Source organism: Pogona vitticeps, chromosome 4, assembly GCF_051106095.1.
Source record: "Pogona vitticeps strain Pit_001003342236 chromosome 4, PviZW2.1, whole genome shotgun sequence".
NCBI lineage: Eukaryota > Metazoa > Chordata > Lepidosauria > Squamata > Agamidae > Pogona > Pogona vitticeps.
Genome location: NC_135786.1, coordinates 40,804,526 through 40,827,928, shown reverse-complemented (window position 1 = coordinate 40,827,928; position 23,403 = coordinate 40,804,526). Strand labels below are relative to the sequence as shown.

General features: G+C 40.7%; 1 protein-coding gene across 3 annotated transcripts; it reads right to left on the bottom strand.

Annotated features, from left to right (window-relative positions):
• Positions 1 to 121: 121 nt before the first annotated feature.
• On the bottom strand, positions 122 to 23,369 carry AP4B1 (adaptor related protein complex 4 subunit beta 1). Of its 3 annotated transcripts, XM_020780566.3 has the most exons (11): positions 23,088 to 23,369; positions 20,840 to 20,999; positions 17,969 to 18,193; positions 16,464 to 16,594; positions 15,837 to 15,984; positions 13,824 to 14,320; positions 12,092 to 12,175; positions 10,589 to 10,692; positions 8,412 to 8,619; positions 7,261 to 7,542; positions 122 to 2,566 (listed from the first exon to the last, which is right to left on the bottom strand). In XM_020780566.3, the coding sequence occupies exons 2-11, from the start codon at positions 20,950 to 20,952 to the stop codon at positions 2,139 to 2,141; spliced, it is 2,220 nt and encodes a 739-aa protein (XP_020636225.3). In that variant the 5' UTR covers positions 20,953 to 20,999; positions 23,088 to 23,369; the 3' UTR covers positions 122 to 2,138. The 3 variants fall into 3 exon arrangements, with proteins under 3 accessions (XP_020636225.3, XP_078249482.1, XP_072853265.2); XM_078393356.1 differs by lacking the exon at positions 23,088 to 23,369 and having other exon boundaries at positions 20,840 to 22,136; XM_072997164.2 differs by lacking the exon at positions 23,088 to 23,369 and having other exon boundaries at positions 7,261 to 7,539; positions 20,840 to 22,136.
• Positions 23,370 to 23,403: the final 34 nt, after the last annotated feature.

Here is a 23,403-nt window from a genome sequence, read left to right as displayed (position 1 = left end):
CAGTCTGTTTCATAACAAGGTGTATTTTGCAACCATTTCTGCAGAATGCCATGCCTCAATACATTATCAACCCTAATAATATATTTTGGAATGAAACACATAAATATTAAAGAATAGTGGACCAGGATGATTAAAAGGTTTATTCAGAGTAAAATGGACCTTATGCTAGTCCAGTACACCACACATTTGCTTAGTTTCTTGCTACAATTTGTCATCTGTAACAAATGAAGACAGTACAAATTTAGTATTTATTGTCCAGTGTTATTCATATTCCTTGAAGCACATTGTTATCTTCCATCCACTTGAAAAGCATATTGGAAAACCTATTCACACACATCCTGACATTTTTTGCATCAGGTATTGGCTGCACTGGAAAAATGGAGAGCAATCCCTCCTTCATTACAATCATTCAACTGTGCCTCTGAACTTTGTCTATTTTGGATATTTTAAAATCTGGAAACTGGGGATTAGTTCTTAAGAGTGGACCCTTGAGAAGAGGATGGATGTGATTTAAATCAGATTTTAAATTTTAAATTGTGGTTTAAATCAATTTGATGTTTTTAAAAATCATTTATTTTTATCCACTCTGCTTGTAAATACAAGAGGTCTGGAATTGGGGAAAAGATCTACCTCTAATACAACTACTACAGACTATAACATCTACTAGATATTTGGTACTACAGAAAACATAGAAATGTCAATACAGAATATTCACTTATTATCCTTATTTCAGTTAATGAAACTACAGTAAAAATCCACTTCTCAAAATAATTCAGGAAATGGATAACCCTTCATTGGATGCATATGACAGGCAGACCACATTGGAACTTCTCCTAGATTCAGTATCTCATGGAGATGGAATGAGCTACAAACCACTATGAATCATCTCTATTTCATTTTTCTGATTCTTTTGAAATCCTGAGGTTCATCTATGTTAGCTCTTTTAAAAGGAAAAAGTAGTCTGTTTCTCTATAAACCTTCTGACTTCTAGTAAAAGGCACTTCCTCCTATATTAACTTTCATTTTCTCTTCCCGTACTGTTGTAGCTATTCCTTCCTTAATCTCACAAAAGCCAGAGCCTCATAGCTATTTCGTTTCCAAAGTGGGATTCAGTACTGAAAGATTAGTTAATTAATTAAGAAAAAGTATATTTGATAAAAGGGTAACAGGCTTCTGTGTGCAATATTTATTTAAAAACTGCGGCTTGCTTTATATACAATTCCTCATTGCAGAAGAGCAGAGGAGAATCAGTCAAAGGGCAAAAGCTCTCACTTCCTTATAGACTTTTAACAAACAACTGAAGCAGCAAAGGGCAACCCACACCTAGGGCAACATGCAGCTCTCACCATAGTTTCATATCTTCTGAAAGGGATCAATTCAGACTTTTTGCAAAGGTAATTTGGCTTTTGCCTAGCAAGCCACTGCACAGAAAAAGAGAATGAAACGGAAGAGAAAATGGTAGAAGAGGAAGAGATGTGGCCCAGCTACTCTTAGTTCTGGTACTCTGGAAACATTACTTTGCAACTACTCAGCCAACATGGCCTTGCTTCTAGCTGTCTTGCCTGGAATACTGGCAGTTATCCTTCAAAAAATGAAGTACTGATTTTTCAATATTCCACCCCCAATGACTTCTGGGTTCCACCCTTCCCACTGCCAATTGGAGTCTCTGTCAGATTACCCATGGAGGATGGCGGCCATCAGCAGAGAAAAGTTTCCCTGCCCCTGCAATGATGTAGCAGCACTGTACTTTTATTCTTTTGACATAGTGATGCTCTTAGTGACTCTTTCCAGGCACTATACCTCACGCTCAATTTCCCACCACAGTGTTTCAACTCCCTTTCCTACTGCTACAATTCTGTATGCAGCTCACTAGTTCACAGCAAAGATATTCCTATTTAATGTCTCCAAATAACAAGTGTTACTTTTGCCTCCTCATTCACTGCTTATTCTTTTCTAGGCTACATACTGTTCTTGCTGGCACCAACAGTTGCTCTCAGTCAGCTCTGGGGCTTTGCCACAGCTTTACTGATCATGCGCAGGCGCTGTGCGCTAGTTTGAAGAATGCAGTAGAATAAGTTGTACAAAAAAATACTGGTGCATCCCACTTAATAGCAGAGGTCAGAATTAGAAGAAAACATTCAAGCTTGCAGTCCCACCACTGTTTTTAATACTGTTTTCAGGACTGAGATGAAGGCCTGGAGTGCCTCAGGTTTGTTTTCACTCTGCTTCACCAACATTTGCATCTGTGAGCCCCCAGTCTCAAGCAGCAGCTCAGTCAGGAAAAGGCAGCCAGTGTCATCCTGGGCTCCCAAGTAGGCTTTCCACATCTGGGAACCAGCCTTGCTCTTTGCAATAGTCTGGACATGGACCACTTGCAGTGCAGCTTGTATGGTGTCTGGCTCCACAGTTGCTTGCCAAGGAACAGCCTGTTGGCAGCCCACACCTAGATTTAGCCATGTCCTCTCAAACTGCTCTGCAGTGAGACTTGTGCTGGGCAACAGGGTAAGACCACGTGAAATGGTGTTATCAGAAAGAACACTCACATTCTCTTCTGCCACCAGCTGGTCTGAAAGAGAAGAAACAGAAACCTTGTTTGTTAGGCAGTAAGATTACTCATTTTAACATTTTAAAAGTTTCAATTATTGTGGCTTTTGTAGCATCATTTGTTTTAAATCTATTATTAATCAGTTTTAATTAAAGCTGTTAGTTATTTTAAAGGATTATATTTTAGCAGAAAGCAGGGACAAAAATGCACCAGTGTATAAAAAATTATTAAAACAATGTCAGAGTTTTAATATATTTATTTAAAACTTTTACAGTATAGCCCTCTGTATATCACAGGATCTCAGGGCAGTTTCAAACACATATAAAATAACTTAAAACAGAAGTCGTTTGAGGAGGCGGAGCTTTGTTGCAGCAAAGACCGGTCCGGTGTCATCCTGAAACTGAACGAGACCACTCAGTTTCGACCACTCCAAACGTGGGGGGAAAGGACTTTTACTAGGAAAAGTGAAAGTCTGAAGCAACAGAATCTGACTGAGAAGGGAGAGAGTCCAGGGATTCCTGGATTTGCCTCTCTCTGGAGTTGTATTTGGAAGGAGAAACTGTCTGGGCGCCATTTTTAGCAAAGAGCTGTGAATGCCCCAAGGACAGGGAGTGGAAAAATACTATTTTATATATATTTTTAATACTATATTAGTTTGGAAAATAATATTGATCAAAACTTGAAGTGGCTTGTTTTACATATGGAACTTTTAAGGACCTAAACAATGAAGAAAGTGGGTGCAATCTGTCAGAGAAATTGACTAGATCTATTTTGGCCAGACTGGCGAGCATTCCCCCCCCCTCCTTCATTTTAGGCTTGACTAGAAGAAACATAAACAAACAAAAAAGGGGGTGGGGAGGAGAAAACGACTTTGCTTGAATTATGGCAATAAAACTCGCATCCACCAGACAATATAACCATAAACCACTGATGGATTTAAATTGGTGAAGCAGCCAGAAAGAGTCTTGGGAAAAGATTTGACGAGAAAGAGGACACTCCCCCCTGTCGGAGGCCGGGGGGGGGGGGAGAGAGAGAGAGACTGAATTGTAAATCTTTTCTACCCCCAAGACATAAGCTATTACAAGTCAAGTCAAGAACCTTTATTGGCATCTGAAAAGAAACATATAACACAACAGGCAACAGTCCTGCCCGGATGAGAAGTGTATGCCCAGTTAGAGAGGAAACAAAAAGGATGAGTGGCATAAATACTGATGACACATAGCAAAACAACATAATTCATTTCATTCAGCGAGGCTTTGGCAAACCTGGGAAGTTGCTGATTACATCCCATGAGGGTAGAACAAGAAGTGTGTTGGAAATTGTGACCTGCGTCGCTGTATTAATAGATTGATATATTTGGCCATCTGCCTGGCATAGATTTTGTTCTCTCCTAGCAGGAGAGTGTACAAAATTCCCTCCTCTGATCGACCAGGTAAACTAGCAAGAAGTTGCTCCAAATCAGATGCACGGATATCATTGTATACTGTATAATAAAGCAGCATATGTGCCAAGGGCTCCAGAATTACAAGGGCAGAGCTGTGTTTCCATTGGTTGTGAGTTAAGTCTACCAAATAAAACATTAGATCGAAGCACATTGTATCTTGTAAGAGTGAAGGCACACTGTTCATGTGGGCTATCTATAATATGCAGATAACTGGCTAATTTGTCAATGTGTAGAGGGAGTTGTAAGTTTAAAGGTGAACAAACTTTACGGGCTGCCCCCAAAAGGCCTTGCCTTTCGGTGTCCAAAAGCCTAACTTTTAGCAGTTTATACGACTGCATAAACAATAAAGCACCCAATTGGTCTAGTGAAATGCCCAGAGTTTGAACCTTTTGAATGAACAGTTTTAAGGCAGGGAGAATGGAAGGAGTCAGACAGGATGCCCCTAATTAAGGGGTCTTTGTCTAGCAGGAAACAAATTCTCAGGCAGTACTTAAATTGTCTCAACCATGCTTGTGTGTTCAGCTTAGTTAATCCAGCTTCCAAGCACAAAGCTGCGTACGGCACACAGTGGGGAACAGCAAATATTTTGTAGAGGAAATAGGCCTGGAGTCTTTTCACCGAAGAGCTGAAGGCCTCAAGCCAGACTGGGCTCCCATACAAGAGTTGGGAGATAGCCTTAGCTTTGAATACCCTTAGGATGGCAAGGATGTTTGTGTTGCCCCATGCATAAAAAAGCAAAGTATCGCTTGCATAGATAGCCTTACCGCTTTAGTAATAATGTGGCTATTACAGTGAACATCTATTGTTTCTACTAGCTGCTGGAAAGAAACCCAGATAATATTTCCAACAATGCAACAAGACATTGTCAAGAATGTTCAAAACATTTATTGGAATACAACAGATAGAAGCAGAGATAGACCAGCTATTTGAACAAATTAAAGATGTAGGGACACAAATGGAATTTACAGTAAAGACGGAGGAAAAAACAAAACTGCGACAGGAATTAAATTTTTTAGACTCACAAACAGAGACAAACAATATTATCTTCAAACCCCAGAAGCCTTCAGGAGAAAAATATGAAGAAAGAGCACAACGGAAACTCAGACTCTCAACCCCTCTTACAGAAATACCAGCAGTAGAAGTGCAACCAATGTTGAACTTTACAACAAAAGTTAGGGGAGTGGAAATGGTGGGATATACTACGCTGTGGTGGATAGGAAAAAATACAAGGGAACAGTATATGGAGTGGATGAAGCTCTTGGGAGCAAATTTGAGTAAACATGAATGCTCAATAAAATGGAAGATGAAAACATGGCATGATAAAAGGGGCACACAATATTGGTTAGAATACTAATGTAGAGCAGTGAGTATAAATTTTACAGAATAAGAAAAGAGAAGATGTGCTATAGATGGTTAAAGGATGGGACTGTTAAACTTAAATAGTTAAATGTTAAATTTAAGAGGGTATTTTGTGATGAAAGAATATATGATAAAATAGTCACAAACTAATGGTTATATAGCATTGATTTAGAGCAATAGATATAAACTTGGCAGAATAATAGCAAACCTATAAAATTAGTAAGTTTAAAGATAAAAAGAAAGAGATGGTTCAAGAAAAGAGAATATTAGTATATTTTGGAAAACTGGTATATTCTTTTTTCTTTGTATAATTTCCTTTTTAAATATAATTGCATAAGCAGATGTAAGAATACTTTTCACTCCCTGGAATTTTACCCTTTCCTGCCCTTCCCTTCGCTTCCCCATCTATCTGGTCCCCCTATTCCTACCATAACCCCTATCCTTATGAAAATTTAAAAAAACCAAAAATGTTGTTTAAAACAATTTAAAATTACATGACATCAACACATTAAAACATTATAAATCAGAATTCATATTCAGACTGAACTGAGGGTGTGACTATACTGGAGCGCTGAACTGGAATGATTCACCTCTACTGGAATACGATTCTCAGCCCACATTATGTCTGAAATCACCATCAGTGCTCACACAGGGGCTGCAGATTGATTTGAGAGTTCACCGTTCATGTTAATCGCCCTGCAGCCCATAGCACCCCCCTTTGTCCTGGCCCTGCTTCTGCTGATCCTTTCATGGTTTCCAGTCCAGAGGAGTCCCCTGCCCCAGAATGAGAAAAGGAGGGGGGGGGGGGAAGGCACATCCAAAAACCATGGAAAATGTTGGCTTTAAAGAGGATGCTCACACAGCACAATGAGACTCTGCCTGAGGCGTGGGTAAAACCTTAACTGAACCATCTCTAAAATCCCCATACAGGGTAGGATTCTTATATGTGCAGCCAGGAAAGAGCCACGATGTGTTGGCTGGATGTCAGGATACTGGCAGGGGCAGATGGGGAAGAAGAAGAAAAGTTGCAAGTGTTTCCTGATATGGTTCAGGAGGATTCAGAGAGGAGGCATGTGCCAGCACAAACAAACCAAGCTGACTTGTTTGCAGACAAATCTCTCTTCTCTGGGGATCCTCCCCACTCAAACTTCAGACTACTACATATCTGAAAAACCTTTCTGTTGAAAACTAATATGTAAAGGTACTTCACAGTCTCAGAATACAGAACATCAAAAGCCTAAACAGTGATTTTGCGAAACGCATCATGCTTTTCAACTCAAAATTATTCCATTCAGTATCACCCCTTTCCCACCACTCGTCAGTTACTCTCTTCCCTTACTTTGAAGTAATACACTGTACATGCAGGAATTACTGATCTCTGGTGACATATAGCTTTAAATTTGTTTAAACTAGTTGATGTCACCAGAGATCAGTAGTTCCCGCATGCATTACTTCAAAGTAAGAGAAAGCAACAACTGATAGGTGGTAGGAAGTGGTGATCCCTTGAGGAATCATTTTCAGTTGTGAATCATGAGGTATTTTACAAAATTCCTGTTCAAACTTTTGCTCTTTTGTACTTTAAGACTGTTAAGTGCCTTTATGTGTTGTTTTTCTATAGAAAATATGTGGTCAGTAAACAATAATTCAAATTAATCTGTTTAATAAAAGGAGTATTTTCTCCTTTATATCGCGCCCATCTGGTCGACCAGACCAGATGGTCGGGGTATAAATAAATAAAATAAAATAAAATAAATAAAATAAATCCTGCAGTATTTGACCATGTAGTTACACTCTGACACAGTGAAGAGCATCTTGCTAAATCAGATACCTAGCACAGCATCTTTCTAGTTAGCATTAAGATAAACTACAGAAAGAAAAAAGAGAGGGCTCCATAGCCAACTGAGTTTGTTACCTTTGCCCACTACTGCAGAACGTTCACAGGGAGGATCAGCATGGTGAAAATCCATCTGGTTGGCTGTCATGGTTGCCCAATGTTCTTTGCCATATATGGGCACCAAAGAGTTAAAGTCAGAGGCCCATGCATTCACAGAACTTTCTGTTTGCTGTTCCAAAAGCCGCAGAGAGTGATCAGAAGTGGGGCTGCAAAGAATCCTTTTTGTCTCTTCTATACCAGCTTGCAAAAGACGATAGTAGAACAGAGCACGGTCCCGAACTGTCATGTCTTTCTCTTCTTCTGAAGGAAAGAAAAATACGCTTGCTCATGACAAACAGCACAGTATTTTTTTAACTCAGATCTTAGAGATCCTTTAATAAAAGACTAAGTGCACCTCTGAAGGATAGGTCCTTTCCCACCTTTTAGATATTTGACACTAGCAGCAGGAGGTAAAGAAATACTAGTAGTAAGGTATTTTTCGCAGCATAGTCTGCTGTAGGGACAACATCAAGGAGTCTCATCAAACCTAGAAGACTAAGTGAAGAGCGTCACTGCATCTAAAGAAGTGGGCTACAATACAAAAAAGCTTGCCCCCAAAAATGGTTAGTCTTTAGGTAAAGGTAAAGGTTTCCCTTGGCATTTAGTCCAGTCATGTCCGACTCTAGGGCACGGTGCTCATCCCAGTTTCCAAGCCATAGAGCCAGCGTTTGTCCAAAGACAGTTTCCATGGTCACGTGGCCAGCACGACTAGACACGGAACGCTGTTACCTTCCCACTGTGGTGGTACCTATTTATCTACTTGCATTTTTACATGCTTTCGAACTACTAGGTTGGCAGGAGCTGGGGCAAGCGACAGGAGCTCATTCTGTCCCATGAATTTGATCTTACGACGGCTGGTCTTCTGACCCTGCAGCACAGAGGCTTCTGCGGTTTAACCCACAGTGCCACCATGTCCCTGGTTTGTCTTTAAGGTGCCACAAAAATGTTTGTTGACTGATTAAAGGAGAATTATTCAAAATCAATCAGTCTGGCTTTGAAATCCGTGTATCTAATGTTTCTGTCATGCAATTCTCAATTCACTTGTGAGTTTTACAACTCCTTTCCCCAAAGGAGAAATATGCTCACCTACTTCATGATACAGCAGCCATGTGAGAAGAAGGTGTCCTTACCTATGCAGTAATAGAGTAATCGACCCAACATGTCCTGACACTCAGCTGGGCGTGCTATGAAAAGCCGGACCATTGATGTCAGCAGTTCCATCTTCACAACTGAGAATGTCTCTGACTTCACATTCTCTACAAAATCTTCCAAGATATAGGGAGCATTGGGAATTCTCTCTCCATGCACTCCCAGCAGCCAGATTAATGCCTGCTTGCCCTGAAAAATTAAACCAGAATACTTCCCATTCAGGACATTAATAACAATGACTATGTGTCATCAAGTCAATTCTGACTTATGGTGACCCTTTTCAAGGTTTTCCAGATACAGAATACTCAAAAATGGTTTACCATTTCCTTCTTCTGGGGATGCTTCAGGACCATACAGCTTGCCCAAGACCACACAAGATAGTACGTCTCCAGAGAGGCCCCAGTGGGGAATTGAACTCCCAACCTCTGGCTCCAAGGCCATATACCAAAACCACTGAGCTATCCAGCCAGCTCAGGACCACATTAGTTTAGCTAACATTCAGTAGTACTGAGAGACAGCTCACATGACAAAATTGCCATGCCAAGAATGTGGACTAAGCAGATATGTGCTCAGTGAAGTGGGTTCAGAGACTACTACATTCACACTAGATTAATTACAGTATTCTAATTCCTTGTATAGCATCAATTTGATTTGGAGAATCTTGACATTATAAAATACTAGTCAGTGGATGCTATCTGGACACTTGAGTGCTGTCTGGCTTCAGTTCTAGACTGGATCACAACAAGCAAGCTGAAACTAAAGATGAAAAGGAGTCCATCCTCTTCAACCCCTAAATGGTTTAGGATCCCAATACCTAGTGGAATGCCTTTTCCCACCTAGATCTACTTGAATCACTCACTATAGCCAGGAAAGACGGTTGAGGGGCCTAACGCCGAGGGAAGCCCAGAAAGAAAGAACAAGAAACCGGGCCTTCTCAGCAGTGGCCCCTCGACTTTGGAACAGTCTCCCGTCAGAGATTTGCCTGGCTCCCTCACTGGGTGTTTTTAAGAGCCAAATTAAGACCTGGCTCTTCAGGCAAGCCTTCCCTCCTGTCACTACTTGATCTTTACTTTTCTATCTTTATTTTTTTGTTTTACTTTTCCACTTTGATCTTTACCTTTCCAACTTGAATGATATCACTGTTGTTGTTTTAAAATTTTAATTGTTTTTATGCTATTTCTATTGTAAGCTGCCCAGAGTAGACGTTGTCTAATTGGGTGGGGCATAAATTTAATTAATTAATTAATTAATAGATAAATAAGAAAGAATTAATGGCCACATAAACAGAAAAGAATGGACAGTTCTAATGATGATGGGGCAGATAAACTCCTGAAGAGCAGCTTCTGGGCAGCATCAAGGTGGAAAGTGAAGCTGGCGAAGGATCTTGCACAGGAAATAGCAGTGACAAGCTAACTCCCAAGCTAATATTGCACAGAAGATGGTCATGGTAAACCACTTCTGAATATTTTATACCTCAAAAAACCTGTGATGAGCCAATCCAAAACTAAACAAGAGACTGTGCAAGAGATGCAACTCCTAGGCCAAGAGGCACTTACTCTGCTACCAGGGAAGGGCAAACAGCACTGTTGCTAATGAAGCAACTAGAGTAAGCTGTGAGAATGTCTAGTTGCTGACTGGCGCAATCTCAAGGAAGTCCAATGCTGCATGTCACACACAGCTGCAATGTGAGAAGTATGAATCAACGTAAGCGAGAAATAATAAAATAGAAGGAATAAATGTTACAATAGTTGGGGTGAATGAACCAAACTACACTGGAAGTGTACATTTCAGATAACTATGAAGTGTTTTACTTTGGAATCAACAAACTCAAAAGAAATAGCTTGATACTAAGAGTGAATGGAGACTCAGCACATGCAGTTAAGGGCTCTAATGGAAAGTCTGACCAAATAATATTTGTCAGATTCGAGGGAAAATATACCAATATAACCATCATTTAAATATATGAAAGAACTGTCTAATTTTTAAAAACAATAAATGGACATTTTAAAATTAGATTAAATTTTCACAATGGGTAACATATATTACAAAGGAAATTGATGCTGTTTGTTTCTTTTTAGCTCACAATAAATCCCTAAAAGCCAACCTAGAATCCCACTATGAAATGGAAACAAGTTGATGTCCTAATACTCCACTTTACCTCACTGTCTTGAATGGTTTCTTCGCAGGTAGACAAAGCCAGGGACACACTCTCTGTACACTGTGGACACAACCACACCAGGTCCCGAAACACTTGCACCACAGCTGCAATGGACATTTGCAAAAAGACACAAAATTGTACTACCTTTTGACCACAAGAAGGACTCACAACCACAAAATTCTTTACTCTCAGAGACATGCTAAAATAAAACAATAATTATAGCTAGCAAAATTACCATATGCTGAAAGCCTGTCCAAATAAACATGTCTTAATTTGCTATCTCAGATCAAACATCCATGAAAGGAAGCAAAGCTTGGAAAATTTATTTTTTTACTCCAGCTCTCAGATAACCCAGGCAATGCCATCTGGCTATGTTGGGTGGGGTATTCTGGGGACTGTAATCCTCAGAAATAAATCTACATTCTGAGAGATACTAATCTTGGGATGTGTTTGTGGGGAAATGTACAATTAGGAAGCTACCACAGAAGATCTCCCTTTCTGTGTCCCCAACAACTATACCTCCCTTGGCGGCAGCATAAAACACATAGTTTCTAAAGATGTCCATAACTGATAGGTAGGTTTATGCAGGAAAAGGAAATCTTTCAAATAACCTGATTCTAGTAATTCAGTGCTTCATGGATGAAAAACAGCATCTTAAATTGAGTCTGAAAACTAGTATCCATTATGATATAGTTACAAAAAAAAAAAAGGATTGAAGAAATTTTGCCTCCAGTACTCTCCCATCATCTGTGATCTATGACCACTTTGCAAGGACAGAATGCACCTGTATGAATCAGATCTGGATGCAACTGAAGCACATGTTGCAAGAATGACCATGGCTGGTACTGAAGTTGGGCAAGTGCATCCCTAACTATCGAAGCCCTGTGGCTATGTAGGAGCAACACTGGGCCAAGGACCATCCCCCAAATGCAGCCTTGGTACTGCAGAAGAGTGCATCCTCTGTAGAAAATACTTTTTCCAGTCCTGAACCAGCATTTCTACTGATTTTTTTCTTTGTCCAGATTAATCCTCAACTTTATTGGCTCATGCTAATCCATTACTGTACCAAACTATCAGTTCAGAGTTTCCTCTGAGTTCTCGGGAGAAAATCATTTCTCTGTGTCAACAAAGTCGCTGTCTGAAACAATAACTTAGGTGCTGAGCAACTATCTAGGCAGAAACAGGTTTCATCAACATCTTCTGGGTTGACTATTCCAAAGAATCAAATAAATACCGGAAGCAATCCAACTACAGCATTAACTGCTTTATAATTAAGAAGCATGACAATTAGTCTGAAAACTAGTTTATCTAATGTGTCTAATGTCTGCAATTCCATAAAAATAGGAGGAATAAAAATCAAAGAGTGATCCTACACAGGAGGCATGAATAAGAAATCTTGCAGTGACCTAAACACAAAGCAATATTTGACATAGTTATTTCTGTACAACTCTTCATACTTCAAGGCACAAACCAAATCTCAGTTAGAAAGGCTGAGACAATCACCTGAAGTTATATGTTCTTGTTTCAGCTCAAGCAGCTCGGTTAAGATTCTCACACACTGCTCAGTGTAGGTCCTTGCAATGTTGCCTGCAAAGATCAAAACATGACACCACCTTTGTTTAGACTGCCAGAAGGATGTGTATGCAAAAAGCCCACACAACACATATTCCCTCTAATCTTGTAAACATGTGTAAGAGTGGAGTTGGCACAAGAATCTGCTTCAATCATGTCAAAATCCTGCCATTTTCTCAAACATGGGCTGTGTGTGCTCTAGTTGGTACTGTAGCATTCAAGCAGAAGTATAAAAGGTACTTCCTGAAGCACTGCTTTGCCCAAACAGGATAGCTGGCTGTACAAACTGGTCACCCCACAACAAATATAACTACATGTATTGAGCCTGACAACTGTACAGACTAGAAATAACTGGAGGATTCTTTCTATGTGCCTTGGATTGACTATATCCAATTCCTCCAAAGAGGATGCATTCTAGCTGTTTTGTAGCACCACTGATACCCATTCCTCAAATACAAGATTACTGTACCATAATGAGAGGGGTTTCCCCCCCCCACAACAAGGAGAGAGAGAGATTGTTGGTTCCAGAGTAAAACACTCTCTCACAACATGGTAAAGCTCATGTTTAAGGTCTTTGACCTAGATTTCTAAACAGAGAAATAAATGGCGTGCACATTTCTAGGCTGATTAAGCATTGCCTTAATTGGTTACAGTGCATACAGAGCCATCAACAAACTCTGTTATTTTTCAAAGCTTGTGTCAGTACAGAAAATATAACCACATGTATCAGTTTTAAAATTGGTAAGCACATGTAAACATCAAAAAGACTAATCAAATGAAAATCTAAGAAGATTATAACTGACTTATTTAGGAAAAGGAACAGGTTTCCTAGACTAAGCTAACCAACCTTCAAAGTGAAATACAAAAACTCGGTTCTCAAGAATATCCTACCACAATTTAAACTTAAATACAGGAGCCAGCTTCATGAGTTACAACCAAGGGTATGCCACGATTTGAAAACATCCACCTTAGGAGATAGCAGTCTAGAATGCTTGCATATTTTTGTGCTGTCTTTGTTTAGCTGAATAAGGGTCTCACCCCAGTGAAATTTCTGAAATTTGTTGTGGGCCAATACAGTTGTTTCCACATTTTTTTAAAAAACTAGTATATATATCTCATAGACAATAGAAAAGGAGCCGAATTTGATCTAAATGTCATTTGATTTCAATTATGTGACTAATTCTTTTTTAAAGATCCCTGAATTCTTCACTATTTGATTCAATTTTTTTTAAAGGATGATTTCAGCTGCAATCCTGAAAACACTTAGTCTCACTGAACTCAGTGGGACCTACTTCAGAATAAACACGAGATCTTAGATATTTTTGAGAACTCATGAATCACAAGATGTACCTGAAATACGAGCATAGCTCACACCAATTCTATTCAAACCTTTAGTCAAAATAGGAATGCTCTGTTTTCTGGCATGTTCAAACTTTCGCTTTAATCTTGAAGCACAATCTTTACCCTGGACAAGACTGTTAGATCCATGGATTTTAACCTTTTTTCCCATCTCTGAAGAGATATAAGAGACAAAACTAATCCTCTGTCTTCTCGCACTGGTATCTAGTGTTGGAAAGTATCTATGACATTCTCCATAACTTTAAACACACAAGCACATACAACTCAAATATATAGTTATAAACTGCTCTGCTTGCTCACTTACCTATGGCAAAGATCGCTCCCTGTGCCAGCTCTGTTGAAACATCAGTGCAATAGTCTCTGAACTCCTCCAGTATTTGTTGCACATTCTCATCATTAACCAACTTGCACAGCACCTCCATTTTCTGGCACTTGATGTAATGTGGTTCAAAGTAAGAGCAGAAGAACTTCTTGTAATGGCTGCTGAAGTGTCCAGGGAGGCTGTCTAAGATCTGCCGCACGTGACACAAAGCAGTGAAACATAGCTCTCTACTCTCGGAGGTGCAAGCTGCCAGGAGCGGGCCCTTCACTCTCACCAGTACATCTGACTGCACATGTGGAAAGTCTCTGGCCAGCACTAGGAAGAGTTTTGTGGCTGACATCACCACACTGGAGCTGCTACTCTTGAGATACCGATCCAGTAAATTAAGGATGTCAAAAAGCTCATCTTCAGAACGAGGCTTGTAGCGCAACAGAAAGGTTAATACCTCACTCTGACCCCACTGGTCCAGATCGGGCAACCTGGCAAAAGACAAAAACAAAACCAATGCAGTGGCTATATTAAAGGCTTTGGAAAAGCCTTAGGTCCTCCAATCTAATGGCCACTTTTCTCAGAAATACATATTGGTGCCTGTATTTAAAATATATGTAATAATGAAAGAGGGTCAGAATCACAGCTCTAAGGTCATGAGACTTAAACAGTGGCTGTAGCATCTGCCCAGATCATGAATATTCATATGCTATCTGCATAAACCATTGGGAGTGCTGGAGGGGCGGAGTTATGAGATTATAAGAGACTCAGCAGGAGGAGGGGAAGTTTAGATAGGGAGTTAGTAGAAGAGTTGAAGAGATTGAGAATCTGGAGAGTTTTAGGAGTTTGGGCGGGAGAATGGTGGTGGAGAGTGGATGAAGGAGGATGTTTCTTTAAGAGTTAACAGCACTGCTTGATCTATCACCATCTGTAATAATAAACAATTTGTATTTGGTTCTTTTAAAATGACATATGCCCTGGACCATCCATCATTAATAACAGATAACAGCCGCTCAGAGTGGTGGTATAGACCACATGGATGGGATACAAATCAAATCAATCAATCAATAAATAATGCTGATAACAATCAACTGGTGGCAGCTGAAAGACACATAGCGTGAGCTCTCTGTTTGGTGAAACAAGCAGGGGCCATGTGGAATCGTGACAGTGGCATACACACTTAATGGTACCTGGTGTACATGCAAGTTGGGACAGGTTGGCTGATAGCTTTGGGGTGTGCGTGTCAAGGATAAGAGAGGGTAAAGTGCATCTTATTTCAGTTTTTGTATAAGGAAATGGAACAGCCAGGAATCAAAAATATAAGTACTTCTCTCCAACTTTCTGTTGCGTACAATAAAATGTAAATTACATATTTAAAGGACTGGAGAGTGAGAGTGGAAATGACCCAAAAAATCAAATATTTGACAACCCCCATTATTAGAAACAGTTTTGGAAGAAGCAAAAAGAACTTTCTGAGAACTGTCACACAGCTACACATTTAACATTATGTGATTAATGCATCAGAAAAATCACTGCTAAAAGATTTCACATATCCAAAAGCTCATCTTTTGTAACTTATAAACACAAATGCTTCAAGCTGCTAACAATAAGGAAGTTCCCAATATCAGATACCTGACCTATCTCAATAAACCATGCTAAAAGTGTAAGTATGTTACCTAGGGCCACAAAGAATGTGGAAGCGCACCATCTGTCTTAATAAAATATGAACACGTTTCTTTTCCAACAAAATTATCCACAAAATGGCTTAAATTTTTCAAAAACATACATTAAAGCTTGTCCAAGCATCCTGGCACAGAGAACACACAACACATTTCTGCAACCCACATGTAAAAAAGGAACCATTTGCTACAATGGCACTTCAACAGCATGAACAGTTAATCTGCTGGGCATCTGATTTCTGTAAATGTTTAAAAAAAGAAAAAGAAAAAAAGAGCACATGGCAGGATGAGATACCAAGTTTACAGAACTGTTTTGGACAAAACATACCTGTTAAGAAGATGGTGGGCAATGGGTTTGTTGATGACAACTCCTCCCTCGTGTGCCAGGATCTCCTCTAGAGCCCTCAGACAATTCACGACTACAATAGGATCCTGGTCACGAAGCAAACTGTACAGCTCGTTCACTAGCGCACCGTCTACAAAAGAGCATACAAGTCAGTATATCTAGACTTTCATTCAGCAAACATATGTCTAATAGTGCTAGTTTTGCAGACAGTGGTCATACTGTGGTCCTACACTATAGAACAATTAGCATCGTTAAGTCATTCTAATTATATGCCAGGTTTAAAAAAAACTAGGCCTCAGAATAGCATGAGCTTTTGACAAAAAATTCTGCTGACAAATAATAGGCAGCAATGAAGGGGCAAAAGGGTAAGTAATAGAAAAAATAACGGTAATAAGAAAAATAACAGTAGTGATACACGGAATTGAAGATATGTTTTAACCCAGCAGAAAGAATCTGGAAGGAGACATCTACAGGCTTCAGAAGAACATGTACTCAATAAAATTTTATTAGGCACTTATGCTCTGGTTTTCGCATTGATTCAAAATGATGTGCCCCTACATTTATTCTAGTGTTAGGGTTAGGAGTTGGATACAAAACATGCTTATTTACCCACTTCACAGTCTCCTTGGAGCTTCTGCATCTTTGCACATCCAAGAACAGCTACTCTCCTCACATAGGAGGCTTTGTCTCGCAGGCCACTCAGGATCGGCTGTTGGATATACTCCTGTATTCCAGGCATCCTGAGAATATCATAGGATGGTCAGACCCTTCCTGCACCTTTCTTAATATATCTGGTCACTCTGTCATCTGCTGTTCTGTTCACGAATAAACTGAAGCATCTTTTATGGCTGCTATTTTCAGATAAATATCCAAAAAGGCAGGCAGATGACAAACCAACTCCCATTCTGTACACAGACCACTTTAAACTGGTACTACTACTAATAGAAATGGTCATCACAAAATGCTCTTCTCACCTCCTTTTTCACATTGCCTTTATGGAAAAATGAATAAACAAGTGTTCTGCTGGTCCACGCGGGCAGGGGGAGTGTAGAAATAGAATACACAGTTGGGTAATGTTTTTATTAAACCTCACAAAGCATTAACCAATAAATTTTTAATTTGTTCAAACAGCACAAAGTCTTTCCTCGTGTTTCTAGCAGAGTGGATTAAAATCAATGATTTTTTATTTATATAGGATTTATTTTGGAGGAAAAATCTATGTAAACATAGTTTTCTATTTAAGATACTTTATAGTTCAAAGGTTATTCAGCGTGAAATAGACCTTAGTTATGTAGCATGAGGCTGTATATTCATGCAATATTTACATTTTTTTGTAAACTAATTCAATTAATTGAAGTTATGCAAGCTGAAATAACATGCACTTTTTCACAGTAAAAATCATATAGCAAACTTAGAAAAGACCTTAATCCCATTGTTGTTCTGTAAAGCTATGTACAAATAATGGACACATTATAGTAGGACCGCGGTATGCGCGGGGGATTGATTCCAAGCCTCTCCACAGATGCTGAAAAACGTAGATGTAGTGAACGCTAGACACTGCATGGTCTCTAGATCCCTCTAGTGGCCAGTTCTGGTAAATGTACTTTCCTTTTATTAGATTTTTAAACCCCCCCCCAACAAAGTCTACTGGGGGGGGGCTTACATACATAATAAAAACATCACAGTAACAACATCATAAAACATTTAAACATCAAATTTTAACAATTATATATACCCTGGAAATACATGTAAATATATATTTTGGAGGAGAAATATTTAGCATTTTCAGACAGCGGATAAGTGAATCAACAGGTTCTGATTCTGCAGATAGAGTGATTAACCTATTAAACTAAAATCAGTTTTGATACAGCTGTTTTACTAATCTGACAGGCTATTATTCTAAATATGAAATCTTAATCTGGTTGCAAATATTAAAGATTATATATCAGCAAGAATAAGTCTTTATATTTTAAAAACCATGATCTAAATTGAATCTTACTGACTAGCGATTTAAATTATGATTTACATTGACTTGATTTAAATCAAATCCAGCCTGCTAGTGAAGGCCAAGCCAAGCAGCACTGCTCTGTTTCCAAAACCAAGAGTGCTCTTACCTGAGACTGCACATGCTACGGAGAGCCATGCCCCTAACCATAGGGTTCGGGTCTGAACAGTCTTTGCACAGAGTGTTGATAGCTAGAAGAGCCAGGTCTGGTTTCAGTGGTGCATAATTGCACATATATAGATAAACCAGCTTCTTCTGAACAATGTCGACAGTGGCGCTAGCTTTAACCATTTCCATAAAGACACCAGAAACATCTATGCCTTGTGTCATATGCCTAAAAGCAAAAGATAAACACATTTTTATAATAGTACTGAAAGTTAAATATTATTTTACCTAAAAGTCGTACGTAGTAGGAGGATTTCTATGACATGCCATATTGTTTTCTGAAACCTATGTTTGAGTTTATAGGTAACTTTGAACATGTTTATGAGTAATCTGGTTAGAAAGGCCAGATTACTCATAAATAGACATGGGGATGAATATAAAAAATGAATCAGGTTATTCGTCAAATATCCCTGATTCATCAGATATTCGTTGCTTCATATTCTTGGGGTCCAGGGGCATGGTGGCACTGTGGGGTTAAACCACAGAAGTCTCTGTGCTGCAGGGTCAGAAGACCAGCCGTCGTAAGATCGAATCCACGTGACGGAGTGAACTCCCGTCGCTTTGTCCCAGCTCCTGCCAACCTAGCAGTTTGAAAGCATGTAAAAATGCAATTAGATAAATAGGTACCACCTTGTTGGGAAGGTAACGGCATTCCGTGTCTAGTCACGCTGGCCATGTGACCAAGGAAACTACGGACAAATGCTATCTCTACGGCTTGGAGATGGGGATGAGCACCACCCCCTAGAGTCAGACACGGCTGGTCTAAATGTCAAGGGGAACCTTTACCTTTACCTTATGCGGAATGCAGTATATCTGAACAAGGACAAGAATTGTATTATGCACTGCAAGAGAAAGGGATGTACCAGATCTGGCTCAAAATAGGATTTCCAGTTGCTGAGACCTCTTCCAGTGCTCTGCATATCAACCTCTCCCTTTTTATGACTACTGTGTTTCCCCGAAAATAAGCCCTATCTTGAAAATAAGCCCTAGTTAAATGAAACCCTGCCCTCCACCAGGGACTCACTGGGATCGTCCCAAACCCTCAAGAGACACTTAAAACTTCTTCCCCTCCTCTCCCACTTCCCTTGCTCGCGGAGGGGCTGGGCAGCCAGGGAGGAAAGAGCTGTGCACCACCAGAAACTCATTCCTTGGCTCCTAAGTTCCCAACGGCTCTTGCACCTCGCACCTCTGCAGTGTACGGACTTCCCCTCCCCTCCAGTGTGCACCCAGGCGAGGCTAACAAAGCACAAGGTTGGAGGGGATTTTGGAGCTCCAGTCCCCGCCAGCCAGCCAGCCCCCCACCCTGCCTTTATTTTCCCCCTCCCCTCTTTCTCCTACTGTAACTCTTTTAACCTTCCTCTTGTTTGGCTGCCTCTTCGGTGCTGCTGGCAGGGCCTTGTGTTGAAGCAGCTGCCACCCTTTCCTCAACTGGGCTTGCGGGCTTTGGGACCCCGCCCCCTTCCACACCAACGCCTCCCCCTTCACTGCTGCCGTTGCCTCCCGCAAAACAACCCCAGCCCCCGCCAGCCCCAACGGGAGCCTCGGCCCAGGCATTGCCACTGGAGGAACCCGAGCCACCACCGTGGCACTTCCTGGCAGCGGTGGAGGCACCCCTAGATTAAGTGGCACCAGGTACATTTAAAGAAGGGGAAGGAGAACAGGAATAAATAAAAAATAAAACAAATAATGGTAATTGAATCAATGTAGATTGTTGTTTTTGAAAAAAAATAGAACATCCTCCGAAAATAAGCCCTAATGTGGGTTTTTTAAGCAAAAATTAATATAAGACCCTGTCTTATTTTAGGGAAACACGGTAAAATAAACATATTAATTTGTCCAAAATGCAAATACCATGTAAATATAACTAATTACAAATCACAGTATTTAGCCATTCTTGGAACAGAATTTGAGACTTTTATGCGTAGTTTTCATATACAGTGCGAAAACATCGCTGTACGGATCAAAGAAAGCCACTGGAAATTGGCAGAAAACTCACCGTACAGTGATGTTTTCTGGGTCTGGCAGCCATTTTCGCGCCCTCAGTAAGCAAGGGGAGGGCGCGAAAATGCTGTGCGCGGCCATTTCGGCCGCAGCGAGACCGCGGATCAGCTGTTCGGCGGGTCAAAAATGGCCGCCGGAACACCCGAAATGGCCGCGCACAGCGTTTTCGCGCCCTCCCCTCGCTTACCAAGGGCGTGAAAACCTTCGCTATGCGAATTTCGCCCATTGGGGCCGAGCGATGCCTTCGCATTAGCGATCCCGGAAGAGGGATTGCTATGCGAATTCATCGCTGTACGGGGTGCTCGTTAAGCGAGGCACCACTGTATTCTTTTTTAAACATAATATAGGAACAATATAAACTAATCTGTGAGAAAATGGTGATAATGAAGGGGAACTGGAAGCACTGAGAAGAATTAAGTGGAGTCGAAAACTGCTTCAGAGAACCAGATTTTCACCCTCAGAACAAACAGATTTCCGTTTAGATTTCAAGAAATCTGAATATACTTCCCCTTTTAAAAATGTTAGCTAAGTGATAACTAAAAACCTTCTTTCTATTAAAAACAGGTTTAATACTGTGGAGGATGCACATAACAGAAGTAAGCGATAAGTTGAGCACTAAATCTCACAAAAAATGACTTTGTCTTGACTAGAAATAAACAAACTATATTAAGATAAAGTTAACATGTCAAAGCACGGTTCAAAGATAATTAATGCAATTATGATTGGTGAAATTGCCTGGCATTTCATGAGCCTCACTTCAATACTATATTAATTAACAGATTATATTAAACTGCAAGCAGTGCAGGCAACAGACCTGATCACTCGCTGAATAACATTCCTGTAGCGGAGATGATCAGCTTGTACATGAGGATTACACAGTGCTCTCTTCAGCTCCTTCAGTGTATCTTCTGAGCCAAGGTAGGGCATCTTGTAGATACTTTAATTCCCAGGAAGTAGTGACCGCTGAAGAATTTCTGGAGTAATCACAGAAAGTCCACAAGAAGTTACTCCAAGAGCAACTTACTTCCATTCACAGAATATACCACTCTTTCCTTCAGTTTTCTGTTCAATCTCTCCCCCCCCCCTCCCGATGTAGAGATTATTTTGATTACAGTGGAGCTTTGCAACTAGCACATTGACAGGTCCCTGTCTCAAGACGTTTTCAATTTTGAAAACTTCTATATAAAGGACACAATGGGAGAAAGAGAGGAATGCAAGGATGGTCAGGGAACAATCACATATTTAGGCACTTCTAATTTGCTTAGAAGTAGGGACATGGTGGTGCTGCGGGTTAAACCGCAGAAGCCTCTGTACTGCAAGGTCAGAAGACCAGCAGTTGTAAGATCGAATCCACACAACGGAGTGAGCTCCCATCGCTTGTCCCAGCTGCTGACAACCTAGCGGTTCAAAAGCATGTAAAAATGCAAGTAGATAAATAGGTACTACCTCAGTGGTAAGCTAATGGCATTGGGTGTCTAGTCGCGCTGGCCACGTGACCACGGAAACTGTCTACAGACAAAACGCTGTCTCTATGGCTTGGAAACCGGGATGAGCACCGTGCCCTAGAGTTGGACACGACTGGACTAAATGTCGCGGGGAACCTTTACCTATTTTGCTTTGAAAGAAAAGTAGGAGGTAGGTGAAACAAACAAAAAACAAAACAAATAGGCTTTGTTTCAGTAGGGCATGAGAACTAAGAAACTGTGCCAAAACAACATCAACACATAATTTATACCACTCTTAGAATACTTAGGAGTACCAGCCAGAATAAACAACATTCTGCAACAACCTTCTATCTTGTCAGAATGTGAAACTTTATGCTTAAAAATCTCTAATTACACAGTGGAAAAAGGTTCAGGGACCTACACAGCAGAATTAGCTGCCTCCAAGAGACAATCCCTTGTTTATTTTCATCAGCTAGCACTTACTATCTCAATAACTCACTCAGAGACACTGGTAAGAGAAAGAAAATAAAGTTTATTCACATTTCTGAGCAGAACAAAAACATACTGTAGAAAAGTAATTGACTGGTTACATGAAGAGAGCTTAACTGACGACTGTAATTGGTTTCATGACTGACTCACTACATGTCTGACAGAACACTAACTACTGACAGATCGTATTGCTAACTAACCCCTGGCTGATAAAAAGCAGGAAAAAGACTCTTAAGTAGAGAATTGTGGCTCTTTTCAAAATCTGAGGCAGAGAGGGAACAACTAGTTGCTGCTGGTTTGCTTGACAGTCAACCCCATCCAGAAAGGTCCTTCCCATCCAAAACGTGTTAAAAGCAGTACACAAAGGTTGCCAATAATTCAAACATATTAATGAGCCATCAAGTCAGTTCTGAATTATGACAGCCCTAGTATGTGAGTTATTAAGTGATGGTTTTACTAGCGCCAGCCATCAATGAGATTCCTTAGCCAAATATGAGATTCCACGGTCAAGCGTCCAGGTTTCCTGAGTCCTGTTCCAAAACGATACCCATTACAGTACACTATACTGGCTCTCCTGTAACAGCAAGACCTAGCTATTCTGTTGTACAATAAACACATGACATTTCTGCAACTTGAGCAGCACCCGCTATCGTCTTACTCCAGGAACGGAAGATTCCTGAAGCCAAAACAAGCCAGACCTATATGGGACTCAAGTACAGAAAACTGTAGGAATCTGGTTTCTGGAATCCACTCACATCATCTGTAAAGCTATGGAGAGATCATAGGAATACACAAAATTGTTTTACACGAGGTCACATACCGGCCTATGTAGATTGTTAAGAACATAAGGAGAACTGTAACACATCAGACCAAAATCCCACCCTGTCTAGGCACCCTCTTTCCCACAATGGGAACCCATGCAGTTCTACGAAGCCCCTAAGCAGGACAAGAGGGCAACAGCCCTCCACCCGGTTGTTCTCCCATCCAGTGCTATCAGGACCCAACAGTGCTTCTGATGCCGGGGGGGGGGGGGGAGGTGTCGCCACCAGCACCAGCCGCCCTTGATGGCGATCTTTGGATGACTCGCAGCGGTTTCCCAAGGTTTTAGGCAGAAGTCCTTGGCCCTACCTGGAGAGTCAATCCGTGATTTTACGCATGCAAGGCATATATATATATATGGCAACAGCCGGGGACTTAAAAGCCCTGTCTCCAGGAGCGTCGAGATCCTCAGAAAGCGAAGCAGCCGTTGTCATGGGAACACCTAGCTCAGCTTGTGGGATCTCGTCCGCCACTCCGATCGCCTCCACAACCCGCCGCTGTTTAAAGGGGAAAAAACACCCTCGCTCACGCCCCTTCTCTCCGGCCTCACCTCAACCGGAAAGGACCTTCCTCTTCCTGGTTCTTGCCCACACTTCCGGTTTCCAACTGCCGAGAGACCTCCCCG

What these genes read in the sequence shown, in the direction of transcription:
- AP4B1 (XM_020780566.3), bottom strand. Translation starts at nt 20,952, where the DNA reads ATGCCCTACCTTGGCTCAGAAGATACACTGAAGGAGCTGAAGAGAGCA. An exon ending in CGTAGCATGTGCAGTCTCAG is followed by an intron (nt 16,595 to 17,968) that starts GTAAGAGCACTC and finishes TGATATTCTCAG; the next exon opens with GATGCCTGGAATACAGGAGT. An exon ending in TTCTGCAGTAGTGGGCAAAG is followed by an intron (nt 2,567 to 7,260) that starts GTAACAAACTCA and finishes CTTCTCTTTCAG; the next exon opens with ACCAGCTGGTGGCAGAAGAG.